The 14874-nt window shown below is 37.1% G+C and overlaps 1 protein-coding gene across 3 annotated transcripts in view; it reads left to right on the forward strand.

The window, feature by feature from the left end:
* The first annotated feature begins 13551 nt into the window (after positions 1-13551).
* Ubc4 (ubiquitin conjugating enzyme 4) overlaps positions 13552-14874 on the forward strand; it is a 118167-nt gene continuing 116844 nt past the window's right edge. The window contains exons 1-2 of one of the 3 annotated variants that reach the window (XM_017614498.1): positions 13552-13687; positions 13763-14002. In XM_017614498.1, the coding sequence (XP_017469987.1) occupies positions 13940-14002 (63 nt within the window). In that variant the 5' untranslated portion in view covers positions 13552-13687; positions 13763-13939. Of the gene's footprint in view, positions 13688-13747; positions 14003-14874 lie in introns of all 3 variants that reach the window. The other 2 variants (XM_017614496.1, XM_017614497.1) reach the window with 2 other exon arrangements.

The following is a 14874-nucleotide window of genomic DNA, read 5'->3' on the forward strand; positions in this document are numbered from 1 at the left end:
TGGCGCTGTAGTTGAGCGTTATTACTAAAAATCTTATTTATATCCGATTTGGCTAATGTTTTAAATATGTAGCAAGACTATTGCAAAAACGTGCTGCCAAGTGGTGCTGAAATCGAGCTATTACTAAAAATAGCCAAGTGAGAAAAGGGACCGTAAGGTCAGATTAAATCGACCTGTTGCACCATTGAGTATATCGAACGCTCCTGCGTTGCAATTGGCCCAATGGATGTGATTTTCCAATATTATTATGCGTTCAAACTTTTAAGGTATTTCGTCAGAAATAAGTATATGTGTATTGCATTTCTGCAGAAAAATGATTCGCACCCATTTTGAAATTGCCACCTACTATACTGTAAAGCTTCTAGGACATTCACTATAGAACCGGGTCATTGTTGCCGCCAGGGAGTGAAGAGGAAAAAATGTATTTCGCTTTGCGAATAACCGTGCTATGAAATGCCGCACAACTGGAGAATTTCAAGAACGGATATAAAACTTTCCTTAGGTTATTTAAAGCGGCAAATGACCACCAAACCGTAATCTTAGCAGACAAATGTGCCAATGAAAATCGTAAACGTGAATTGTTGGTGAAAATGTTGGACCAAAAAGTTTCAATAAAATATATAAAAATTTTGGGCGGGACGAAGTTCGCCGGGTCTGCTAGTACATATATACATGTATGCAGAACTGTTGAATTTTCTATAATTGTTATTATGTATACCTCAGTAAAAGAATTATAAGTAAGTGCATCACGTTTTTCCTCAATTTCTCTGTATTAAATAAGGGTGAAGTTTCATGTGGTATGCAATTAAAATAGCCCTTGGTTTATAAGTACTTTCTATACATTATGTTGGCATTCGTGTATAATTTTATTACCGTTTCAGAAATTAGTAGTACATTCAATAGAAAATAATTATACGTCAATAAGAAGTTAATCGGCTTCCGATTGCTGCAGTGTCATAAATTCTCAACAAGAAAGAACACTAACAACTGGGTTTTAAAAACTTAAATATGTAGAAGCTATCTTCATACTAAACCCGGTTTTATAATTTTCCATATTATATCACGGCCCAATAATATTCCTCCCGAGCCCGGTAAGATAACGGGAAAGAATTTTCGTGGCATGAAGTCTTGTTAAGAGTAGATATTACAAAATCCTCATGGGAATTCAAGCCATGATTTTAAGCTAGACACTCAAGAAATGGGGTTCTCTTTCCTTGAATAACGATTTTGTTGTTTGCACTGTGTGAATACCATCGATTTCCCGCCGGAAGGTCCAAATATCTTCGGTCGTATTGCCCGAAAAATTAATCAATCCGATGCATAAGGAATGTCTCTACTTCTGGATATTCATTTTTCTCAAAGTAAAAAGATTTTATATATTTCCCAAACCTATACGTGCATAAGAGATTCCTTTCACCAAAGCAGGTTTGCCATGGAAATAGAATGAGTCCCCAATATTTATGATAGGCGTCTGCATCTACTATATTGCGATTTTTTTTCATCGCTGAAAATATCGTTTTTATATTCTTTCTACAAATTTTATATTTTTTGTTAAATGCCAAAAGCATATTTTCGTGTCATAGATTGAGCTGTGGTTTAGCGGTTTATTTGTTTAGACTAGGTACCAAGCCCGTATTTAGTATTTCTTGGAAACTGTTTCTTGTGAGAGATAGATTCAACTGCGTATATGTATATACATTTTTCAGCAAATCATGTTATCCCTACTAGCTAGACTTTGGATATGCCGTTTGGACCACTCTTTGAGGTTTGTATAGGACCGCTAAGCCTATGATTTCCAGTGTTTTTTTAAATAATTTCTTATTATATTCTGATGTCTGCTTACTTTAGCTAATTCTAATGCCACGAAAATTCTTTACCGTTATCTTTTCGGGCTCTTCTTCAGACAGTTCAATGCCACGGGATATTATGGGCCGTGATATAATATGGAAAAATAATAAAACGGATTTTAGTATGAAAATAGCTTCTACATATTAAGGTTTTTAAACCCCAGCTGCTAGTGTACTTTCTTGTTGAGAATTTATGACGCTGCAGCAATCGGAAGCCGAATAACTCCTTACAGGCTAACCTAATATTCACGCACGCAGCCAATTTACTGTCAAAAATTTCTCATGTACATACAACTTGTATTGAACGGCGTGCGTATGAAGCTAACTCAATTTCCAATTTTTGTTCTGCGTGACATTTTGATTTGAAGTTTCGCTCATTGAAATCAAATGCAAATGCAAGCATGCCAAATTCGGGTGACGCAAAAACAAAAATTCGACTGCGTGCGTGCTAAAACGCAAGCCGCGAATATTAGGTTAGCCTGTTATGCACATGTAACCAGGGTTTGAAAAACTATCAGCACAGCAGCAATGGCACTACTATTTTTGCTTTTGCCTCGCTTTGAAATTTCTGATTTTAATTCGAACTACTTTCCTTTCGCTGAGACTTTTAAGATTGTATTTTGCTTTTTATCAGCAGTTTATTGAAAACAATTTATTCCTTTTGATTTGCTGTAATAGTACTTTTCCTGTGCTGTGATCGGCTTGACTGTCCTGTGCACATGAAGCTTTGCAGCATGGTGTATTCTCGCTGACTCGCCGGGAGTGAGTACACACACAATATGCAATATCAATTACTTTGCCTAACGAATTAAGCATGGCGTTGTCATTGGAATCTACCGAGCAGTGCGCGTGGCATGACCTTTCACTAGCTATTATCTGGTGCGAAATTGGCTATTACCAATTATTGGCGAATTGCCTAGCAATCGGTAATGCATCGAATAGTTAACTTATGGTCGTAACTTGTCACCATTAGCACATAAGGGTGGTACTGCATTTGTGCATGCATACATATTTCTGCCAATTTGATGTTTCACAGTCAAGTGATAGTGAAATTGCTGTTGCGTTGCTGCCGCTGTCCTGTCGTTGTGCTTTCACAAATTGTTTTTTAACTTTCTGGTTGCCTTCGAATTTTTACAGCAAAACGACAGCCAAAGCATTTGCTTTTTTCTGAATTGCTGTTGGTTTGCTTTCGATATCATACATGCCGAAGTTAAAGTACAGCGAATTACATGAAAAAATTACAGCATTTTCAAACCCTACATGTAACTATTTTCTATTGAATGTTCTACTGATTGCTAAAACGGTAGATAAAATTATACACGAATGCCAGCCTAATGTATGGAAAATACTTATAAACCAAGGGCTATTATAATTCCTTACCATAAAAAACTTTACCCTTATTTAATACATAGAAATCGAGGAAAAACATGATGCACATATAACTCTTTTACTAAGGTACATATGTACATTAGACTGCATCACCAAAAAAAGTTGCGGTTTTTCCTNGGAAAATACTTATAAACCAAGGGCTATTATAATTCCTTACCATAAAAAACTTTACCCTTATTTAATACATAGAAATCGAGGAAAAACATGATGCACATATAACTCTTTTACTAAGGTACATATGTACATTAGACTGCATCACCAAAAAAAGTTGCGGTTTTTCCTCCGGGATTACAAAACGTATTATATTTTAAGACGTCCACCAAAATATTTCGGCAAATTATTAAGAATTAAGCGAGCTGGACCGATTTGAAAATATCTCCAAAAATTAAGTTTTTTATGAATAACAAGTAAGAAAGTCTAAGTTCGGGTTGAGCCGAACATTAAATACCCGGCGCATGTTATAAATATATGTTTTCCACCTTTCCGAAAGCTACCGCTACATGATAAGCCGGGGTGTATACATTTTAAGTAAATTAGAGTCCTTAAATTTCGAAATATTGAAATTTCAAGCATTTCTGAAATTTACCGTTATACGAAAGCGGCCGTAATTTAAGACCGATTTCAACAATTTTCAACGATTTGCTTTTATGTGGCAAGCGCAATACCATACCGAGTTTGGAAATTGCTAGAACGGTTAGCGAGATACATATATGTGATCACAAGTGGGCGGCGCCACGTCCATTTTCCAAAATTTCATCATAAACGCATTTCTTGGTAAAGAATTGTTGCAACCATCAATTTTGAATAAATTAGCTTTAATATTTACAGATTTATCGAAGATTTTGTATTTCTTGAAATTACCGTCAAGTTTTTCCTATACCAATCTTTGAAAAAAGTTAAAAAACAGCATCAAAAATCTCATCATTACGATTCCGTTCAAAATTTTAAAAAATTTTTTTTTTAATCTTTTTATGCAAATATTTTAAGCTTAAACCGTTTTGTCATTTGAGGGGATTTTTTCAAAAACAATCTTTAAGAAACTATTTTGATCCATAAAAAACCACATTTTTGGAGGTATTTTCAAATCGGTTCAGCTCACTTAAATCTTAATAATTTTCGGAAATATTTTGGTGGACGACTTAAAATATAATAGATTTTATAATTCCAATGGAAAATACTACCGATTTTTTTTTTTGTATGTGGAGTGATGGAGTCTAATATACATGTATGTAGAACTGAATTGTATTTTTTTATTTATATACATATTAAATGAATTGTTGGATATATATACACGTGAAATTGACATACATACATATGTTCATATTTGTATTGAAGGTTGAAGTATATACATACGTACTGATGTAGGAGCAAGTAAAAGGAAATAAGCAAAATATTAGCAAGAATATTGTTAGGATAACTGTCTGCCTGCATGCAGGACAGTATAAATAGAGCAGAAAATGGTATTGGAAATCACTTCTCGTAGAGTAGTCGCATACTCCAGTCGCTCGTGCAAACGCTGAGCGGAACGGCTAAGCAACGAGTGTGAAAACTAAGTCGCTTAGTAAATAGTTAAGTTATATGGTGTGACGTGAAAACGCTTCCAAATAAATACGTTATCGGATATGTCGTGAAAACGCTGCCAACTAAATAGCTAAATAAAGAAGCGTCACAGTAAGAATGATTCGCGTATTTATTTAAATGAGCCACAGCCCAGCTATAGACCGGGTTCGTTACAAATGGTGCCAAACGTGGGGCCCTTATAAATAAAGGAAGATGTAAGCACCAAGGAGAAATCATAAAAATAAAGTGAAGTGATTAAAAAAAACTACCTAGCAAGGGTCCAAAGACACATATATATAAAGTGATAGAGACATGGGGTAAAGCCCGTAAATTAAGAACAGTGGAAGTGATAAAACATTCCTTAACAATAAGAGGGTAAAGTGAAACAAAGGAAAATAAAATAAAAAAAGTGAAAACCAAGTGGGTATACTACTTGAATAAAGAGGAGCTTGTGACCTATACAACGGAGTTCGGCCTTGAAAATTAAGGGACTGTCGAGGAGCTGGGTAAGCGCTTCTCTACATTTGTACTAGAGGAAGGGGCGACTGAGAACCATCGCGATCAGGTCACTGATTTAGCGCTTAAGCATACGAGCTCTACAAGTGCGGTGAACGCACCAACACCGAAGAGACCCGAAGTGTTACTACTACCGCCTATACAACAACCCATCAACGACGATAGCACGAGAGTATCCAGAATACGTCACAACGATCAGCCCCACGATCATGGACCGCGTACGCAAATAGGGTGTCAAATACGATGGCGGCAAGCACCCGCTGCCTTTCATCGAACGAGTCGAGGAATTAGTAGACGGGTACGAGATAGAACGAGACGCACTTCCACGAGAATTACCCGAGGATAGAGCCCTCGTCTGGTTACGAAACAATCATGGCCACTGGAGAGACTGGGAGATGTGTAAGCGAGATTCCTTGAAGTTTTTTCTGAACTCCTGGTATTTTGAAAGACTTTACATGAGATGGCGCTACAGGGGCTAATGCGTCATTCCGACTATAAGGAGGCGCAAAGGCTCCGACGCATATATAAGAGTTGCTGATGCGATTACCAGCTGTATATTAAACGAACTGAGTTTAACACTTTTGGATAGTTGGCAAGTCTGGCCGAAGCCTACGAGAATATCGTAGCACAGAAAAAGTCGCAACGGGCATTGCTATGCGCAATAACCCGGAGACGAAATGAAGAGCGCAACTACACTATCCGAGAGCAGCAACGAAGAGAGTGGTATGCGATGCCAGCAAGATGGCACGATGGAGGGAGTATGCGCCACCGACGGGACAACAACGTAAAACTGAATAATCTATCCGAGTAAACCCACGAACGGCGTGTAGACTTTGCGGTGAAGATAGACANCCTTACGTACATATCGAGCCCTAACCGCCAAAATAACGTTAGCGACATTTTTTCAAAATTTTGTTTTTGATGCAGAAATGTATCTAGATGCTCTAGGCGGTTAGGGCTCGATATCGTAAGCGAGATTTTTTTCAAAATTTTATATTATTTTATTTTATAGGTATATTTCTGCATCAAAAAGAAAATTTTGAAAAAAGTGTCGCTTACGTTATTTTGTATTTCTTGAAATTACCGTCAAGTTTTTCCTATACCAATCTTTGAAAAAAGTTAAAAAACAGCATCAAAAATCTCATCNAGAACACTTTTTTGTACATTTATTTGAAAAAGACGTTTTTGGGTAGGAAATGACGGATTTTCAGACCAAGAGGAACGTTTTCTCATGCCGAAGACCTGGCAACACTGCATGGGACTGTTGCCGCGGACAACAGGGGAATGGAAAAGGACCCCATTCGCGGCGAAGAGTGAGGTCTCCAGTAACGAAACCCCAGTCAATGTAGTACCAGTTCTAAAGCAAGCGCAAGGGCGAGTAATCGCCAGAGCAACAGTTGATGGCAGAGTAGTAATAGCGGCGGTGGATACGAGAGCAAGAAGAAGTTTTGTAAGCATTAGAGCAGCGAACACCTTGGGAATCGAGCGGTCGCGAAGAGTGAACAAAAGAATGGTGAAGAGAGACGGCAGACAAATAGCGGTCACAGAAGCGATAGATGCGGTAGTAAAGGTGGGAGCAAAGGAGCGAGTTACTCGTCCTATCAGGTTTAGACGATGACATGGTCCTTGGGACTGACTACCTGCCAAAGGCCAACACAAAATTGAGCTGCGAAGGGCAGATATTGATGATGAAGGCAGAGGACGATACTTGAACGAAGGCTGCGTGTATATCGATGTTAGAGGTGCGCGAAAAAGAGAGAGTTTAGGAAAGGGAAAAGGCCGTAAATCAACAACCCACAGTGACCGAGGATACGACGGAAGTCGAAAAATTCTTAAAGAAGGAGTTGCCCGAATTCGAGAGGATAACGGGGACGACTAACATCGCCGCCCATAAGATTATAATGCGAGATGATCGATCAAAAAAACAGCACTACTTTCCCAAAAACCTAAAAATGCAGGAGGTAATAAACAGAGAGATCGACGAGTTAATAGGGCAGCGGTGCATGGAGCCCTCGCATAGCCCACACAGCTCGCCAATCGTGCTCATAATGAATAAAAACGGGAATTGGAGTCATGAGTGCGACGATAGATCAACACATGGAACACCTGAAAGAAGTGTTTCGACGATTGCGGCAGGCGAACCTCAAGATCAACCCACAGAAGTGTGAGTTTTTCAAAAAGAGTTTGAAATATTTGGGTCATGTGGTGAGCGAAGAAGGGATTCACACCGATGCTGAAAAGGCTCCAAGTAGCGTCAAGCGGCGCGTATCGCCGAAGAAAAATGCGCTGAAGAAGGCGCANTTGGAGTCATGAGTGCGACGATAGATCAACACATGGAACACCTGAAAGAAGTGTTTCGACGTTTGCGGCAGGCGAACCTCAAGATCAACCCACAGAAGTGTAAGTTTTTCAAAAAGAGTTTGAAATATTTGGGTCATGTGGTGAGCGAAGAAGGGATTCACACCGATGCTGAAAAGGCTCCAAGCAGCGTCAAGCGGCGCGTATCGCCGAAGAAAAATGCGCTGAAGAAGGCGCAGAAGAAGGCGCGAAGAACCCGCGTAACCAGGCGCCGCAAGCGCCGCGCAAGAATACCGCCCCACGGATGATCACGCGCACTCCCCAAGGCCTACAAACGGCTAATTACCAGGGCCGCACCACCAACCGCGTCCTTGGCAACACCATTCACGCCCTTCGATAGCTGCAGAAAGTGCTCAAGAGCACATACCTGCAGGGCGGGGACGATGTTTAAGCCGCCGCTTAAACCTAATTCAGCGGCCGTGTGCGCATCCTTTGGCGGCAGTGGAGTCGAAGCGACTCTGAAAATTGTTACTGAGCGCGCACGGCCGCCTACCATCCTCGTACAAATTACCACCGAAGATAGTTCAGCAACTACCAGCGGTTAACGCGCACGCGCCCTGTGCACTTAGTGTCTGCGAATGGGAAATAATCGAAATACGTGAACTAAACTTTGTAGCCATAACAGCGTTTGAATAAACAACCTAAATGTAAATTTAAAATCGAACCTAAAGTATTTTCTTTCAAGTGGAAATTACAGTGTAGTGAGGTGAATGCGAAGGGACCAGGTGACCAATTATTCAAAATGTACATTTATCCATTCAAAATTCGTCACCTAAATGCAACTAAATGCAACTCTATTTCTGCATTAATACTAGGTTCACATATAAGTAGACTATCCACATTTTCGAGCTTAACTCCATAATCTGTAATTATAACAAGAGATTAGCCATATAAAATTTGTCCCTTGTTAATCTGTAATAATAAAATAATCTCAGATTTAACCGATAACTTTTCGGTGTCCATCCTAGCTTTATAGANATGGGAAATAATCGAAATACGTGAACTAAACTTTGTAGCCATAACAGCGTTTGAATAAACAACCTAAATGTAAATTTAAAATCGAACCTAAAGTATTTTCTTTCAAGTGGAAATTACAGTGTAGTGAGGTGAATGCGAAGCGACCAGGTGACCAATTATTCAAAATGTACATTTATCCATTCAAAATTCGTCACCTAAATGCAACTAAATGCAACTCCATTTCTGCATTAATACTAGGTTCACATATAAGTAGACTATCCACATTTTCGAGCTTAACTCCCTAATCTGTAATTTTAACAAGAGATTAGCCATATAAAATTTGTCCCTTGTTAATCTGTAATAATAAAATAATCTCAGATTTAACCGATAACTTTTCGGTGTCCATCCTAGCTTTATAGATTGTTTTTGCGAAAAAGAGGAGAAATGCCAAATGTAAAAGTAAACAAAACTGGACGCTAGCAAGGAAAAGAGGTTTGTAAAGGTATTATTAATAAAATGTTAAGTTAAAATATATTTATATTGCTCATTATAGTACAAAAACGTGATCACCGTGGCACAGAGAAGAAACATAACGTTTCCTTGATATGTGAGAATAACAAGCACAACAAATTTGACGGCTAATAATCTGAATTTTGCCTGTGTAAACGGGGTGATGAGAAAACAAGCTTTGATTGAGATAATATTGATACGTGAACATACTCTAAGAGTCTAAATGCTAAAAGCAAATATGTGATCTTCAACAACTTCCACGATTCGAACATCGTTAAATGAGAAAAAGTGGCAACATTGCTTCTTCGGGTATACAGTTGCTAGCTGCGTTTCAGAGATCGCCGATCGAGATTTCATTTCTTATTTTACATTATTTGGAAAAAGAAAATTTGCGCAAATTCAACATCGATATGATACTGATAGAAAACTGGCTCAATTCTCTGTTGTTTTATTTCTATTTAATTGAGGAAATTTCAATCGGCAGCACCGACAAATTAATAGACACAAAGAAATTTTCGGTTATGGTTAAACCAATTCAAGTTTTTTATTGAATTTTTTGTTTAAAATTTCTTTTTCCTTTTCATTAGGCTTTTTTGCACATTTTCTTCTTCTTTTTCTTTTCTTCGTGATAGATACGTATCTAAATAAGCGACTGCAACACGGCTGTTTGTCAAAATCATACGATTTAGAACTCGCGTAAATGTACATTTCGTCGTTTAAAGTACAAAACCGCGTATCAGGAAAATGCAAAACCGCGTATCAAGATAAAGCCAATTCGCGTATGTGAGGTTGCATAAATTATTTTCTAGAGAGTAAAAACATTCATATTTCAAAATGATTCTCTTTTTTATAAAGAAATCGCATTTCTGGCTAGTATATTTCAGGACGAATGGATAAGGATTGAGCCAAGAGCTTGTGTGAGCAAATCCAATTTTTGGCAGCCAATGTCAGTTACGCGGTTTTGCAGAATGACGATATGCGGTTTTGTACTCTAACGACGATTTGCTAAATGCAATAGCATGAACGCTCTTCGAAAAAAATATGTTCGAAAGTGCTAAACGTTGCATTTTAAATGCAGCAAAAACGCTGCATAATCTTTAATTATTGAATCATGGTTCGTTAGGCTTTCTGTACATTGGTCGTGCAATCATAGTTGCTTCATCGTCACAATCATGATGCAACGATAACATGACGACTACACTTTCGCACACTCGGTCATGATATTTCAGTTCATTTGACGTCTAAAAATTCACTCGGAGCAGGTATTTTCTGTTTTTCTAGTTAATATTTTCTCGAAATATTTACAAATACCTGGAATTTTTTAAATATAGACTGTGCTGCAAAATTCTAGACATAATTTTTCAGTAATATCTCTTCTTTTCTTTTCCTGAAATGTGTTTTGAGCATGCAAACAGAGACTTTTTACAATTTCGTCATATTTTATAGTTAAAACGCTCACATTTATTGAATCTTAATGCAATTATCCACTTTTTAATAATTTCCATAGATTTTATGCAAGATCTACTATATGTTTTGCAATTTTAATGCAAATATTAACTTTTTCACTAATTTTTCCCCATAAAATGTAAACAAACAATGCGTGCACAACGTTTAGCAAACGACAGTGCCGTAATTATCCGTTTCTGCATCTTCTACGATTTGCCGATAACGACAAGTGTGCAGATCTCCTTTGAAATGCATTTGCTCGGCTCAAAATTTCAGGGCGAGACGATAACGCAACAACGATAAGGGCCGTTTGCACCATGTCTAGTTAATTCTAACTCCCAGTTAAACANAACGATAAGGGCCGTTTGCACCATGTCTAGTTAATTCTAATACTAGGTTCACATATAAGTAGATTATCCTCATTTTCGAGCTTAACTTCCTAATCTGTAATTAGAAAAAGAGATTAGCCATATAAAATTCCTCCCTTATTAATCTGTAATTATAAAATAATCTCAGATTTAACCGATAACTTTTCGGTGTCCATCCTAGTTTTATCGATTGTTTTTGCGAAGAAGAGGAGAAATGGCAAATGTAAAAGTAAACAAAAATGGATGCTAGCAAGGAAAAGAGGGTTTTAAAGGTATTTTTTAATAAAATGTTAAGTTAAAATATATTTATATTGCTTAATATAGCAGAAAAACGTGATCACGGTAGCACAGAGAAGAAACATAACTTTTCCTTGAGATGTGAGAATAACAAGCACAACAAATTTGACGGCTAATAATCTGAGATTTGCCTGTGTAAACGGGGTGATTAAAAAACGAGCTTTGATTGAGATAATATTGATATGTGAACATAGTTTTACTCCCAGTTAAACATTTTTATCGACGTTATCGACACCCATCATATAACATGTGATCGAAAAGCAGTTAACGTGCTTAACTGAAGGATGTACCTCCAGTTAGCGTTAACTAGACATGGTGCAAACGGCCCTAAGTGTGCATATAGCCTTACCACTTCAGTCCATTTAGCTTATATACACATGGGGTGTTCACAGTTCGTTCCAAATTGTGTCTGAAAATGTAGACGGCTACATTTTGAGACATCTTTAGCATCAAACTGTGAGCACCCCTTTCTAGCAGTCGTCGCAAAATCGTCTCAAAACTTTGCTGGTGTTGTCAGACATTTCTTCCTTGCGTGCATTTTTTATATGTCGCCTTTCGATTTTGTTTCTGAAAAATTGTAATTATTTAACTTAATTAGCAATTCGTAATATTTGTTATTTCTTACAGAAAACGTGCCCAATAAATAAAAAAAATGTGATTAGTATTGCCATAATGCAACCCTGCTGCGAGGTTGCAAAATGTAGACGCGTAAAAAACATACCTTTGAGTGTGACAAAATGTAGACGGCGTCGTTTTCCAATTTTGTATGGGAAACAACAACACCNTAGATAATGAAGATGACAAATTGGAAGCTGTGGTCCGTAGCTCGTCGTTTTCAATGTGTTCAGAACTTTATTTTTTAGAACGTTCCTGATGATATGTTAACGTATATTTCAAACGCATTCTGATTATTCCGGCTGTGAAATGGGATTATCCGGAATGTATAAAGAAACGCAGCCTATACGGTAGTAGTGCACTTTGGCGATGGTAGGTCAAAATGGAGGGAAAAAGTTCGAGCGTGGTATCAATCGACGCGTCTTAACGCCAATAATAACAATCGGGGACCGGAAATTAACATTTTTAAATAATTAAAGAGTTATTTGCAAAAACCACTTGCACTTTCCGCACTATGTTTTGATGAATTTCACGCAAATGAATGGAATAAATGAACTTAATTTAACACGTATTTATTAGTTTTTATACATTTGTGATGTGACTTTCGCGAAATTCTGTATTTGATAGCAATATTCCCATGGTGAAAATCCGCACAACAATCTTGTGTAGTTAATATAAATAAGATGGAGGAAAACTAGTGCTGCCACTCTATTAATACAATTTGTATTTCAACTTTGAAAGCACCCAAATAATGCACAAGAAATATACTTTTGTAAAAAGGGGATTTCCGTTCCTTTTCTTCGCACGCAGAAAGGAGAATTCTATGTTGTGAGGGTTACAATCCCTAAGCGCGGCCGAAGGCCACCTACACAAAAAGGTGTTCTCTGAAAAAGGTGTTCTGCCCCTTTTCTTTGGCAACACAGAAAGGAGAATTCTACGTTGTGAGGGTTATAATCCTTAAGCGCGGCCGAAGGCCGCCTACGCAGAAAGGTGTTATCTGCAAAAGGTGTTCTGCCCTTTTCTTTGGCAACACAGAAAGGAGAATTCTACGTTGTGAGGGTTATAATCCATAAGCGCGACCGAAGGCCGCCTACGCAAAAAGGAGTTGGACGGACAAAAACTGTTTTAATACAGTGGCAGCAGCAATTTAGTTCCATTTTATTTTTAATAGAGTGGCAACACTAGTTTCCCTCCATGTTATTTATATTAACTACGCAAGATTGGTGTGCGGATTTTTACCATCGGAATATTGCTATCAAATACAGAATTTCGCAAAAGTGTACACTTAAAACATCACAAATGTATAAAACTAATAAATACGTGTTAATTAAGTTCATTTATTCCATTCATTTGCGTGAAATTCATCAAAACATAGTGCGGAAAGTGCAAGTGTTTTTTGCAAATAACTCTTTAATTAATTAAAAATGTTAATTTCCGGCCTCGGATTGTTATTATTGGCGTTAAGACGCGTCGATTGATACCACTCTCGAACTTTTTCCGTCCATTTTGACCTACCTTCGCTAAAGTGCACTTTTACCCCACTATACTTTTTGAACTATTTGTAGTTAATTATTTTTTGTTTCTTAAAAGCAACAATGCATGCTTGGAAGGCGTGTGTACCAACAATTTCATCCCTATCATATTCATTCCCGAGGAAGGCAGTCGCCAAATTCACCGAAGGTTGTTTACTGGTTATATAAACGGAGGGAACCATAGACTGCACAATTGGTGGGCGGTTTTTTGTGAGGCTGTTGCAAAAGAATGAGACTGTTATAGCCGTAAATAGAAACTACGTACTTGAACACATCTATTTAGAGAAGTAACGTGAGAATTATTTAAAGCAGAGACCGATAACCTTTATAAATATTAGTATATCGATTAAAGATTTTAATTTGACAGTTTGTCTTCGTACAATTAAAAGGAAATTATTCGAAGGTCGAAGTTACCCTAAATTATAAAAGAATCTGAATGAATTAGCAATTGTTCCAGAATATCGAAATAAAACTACTTAGCAATATAATTTCTCTGCTTCATACGTACTTTTGAGTGAGTACCTGGATACGTATAAAGATCAGCATGGCAAACATGGCAGTTTCTCGCATCAAGCGGGAGTTTAAGGAAGTTATGCGAAGTGAAGAAGTGAGTATAGTGGAATGTAGCTATAGAGAAGAATATCTAGAAGCATTTGCAAAATGACCTGTACATATCGCCGCTGGAATAATGAAATAGTGTAACATGAAAAGTATAGTTTTGAGAAAAACGAATTGAAAGTTTTTATAAACCATTACAAACCATACAAATACAATTTCGTTTTTCGGGAACAGATTAGTGAGCCAAAGAGATATTTAAGAAAACTAAAGATTTTTCTAATAGATTAATGGATTGTCTATCCAATGGTGCAATTATCCAATAATAGTGTATGTGGCATTTACACTGTTTCTTTATTCGAGCGACGATATGTACGTTCAAAACGTAAAATTGTATATCTGTTTTAAGCATATGCACATTCGGCTTGTACATAAATACATACAAGTTCAATAGGAACATTTGTATTTTCAAATGGTCTACTCAAGTTGTTTCTTACAAATTCCAAAATCTAGGTTTCTAACAATGCTAGATGAAGATTGCTGGATTATGTATTAAGTTCAATTAATTGACCAATATGCGGCACGTAATATTTATTATTTATTTATTTTATTTTAACAAAGCTTATATAATAAAATACAATATTATTATACAAACTAAAGAACGCAGCACTAGCTACATAGGCTTTCGGCTGGCCAGTGCGGACTTGACTGATTATATANTTCAATAGGAACATTTGTATTTTCAAATGGTCTACTCAAGTTGTTTCTTACAAATTCCAAAATCTAGGTTTCTAACAATGCTAGATGAAGATTGCTGGATTATGTATTAAGTTCAATTAATTGACCAATATGCGGCACGTAATATTTATTATTTATTTATTTTATTTTAACAAAGCTTATATAATAAAATACAATATTATTATA

The sequence above is a fragment of the Rhagoletis zephyria genome, unplaced genomic scaffold (assembly GCF_001687245.7).
Source record: "Rhagoletis zephyria isolate East Lansing unplaced genomic scaffold, Rhagoletis_zephyria_1.1 Rzeph_scaffold_00839, whole genome shotgun sequence".
NCBI classification, from domain to species: Eukaryota; Metazoa; Arthropoda; class Insecta; order Diptera; family Tephritidae; genus Rhagoletis; species Rhagoletis zephyria.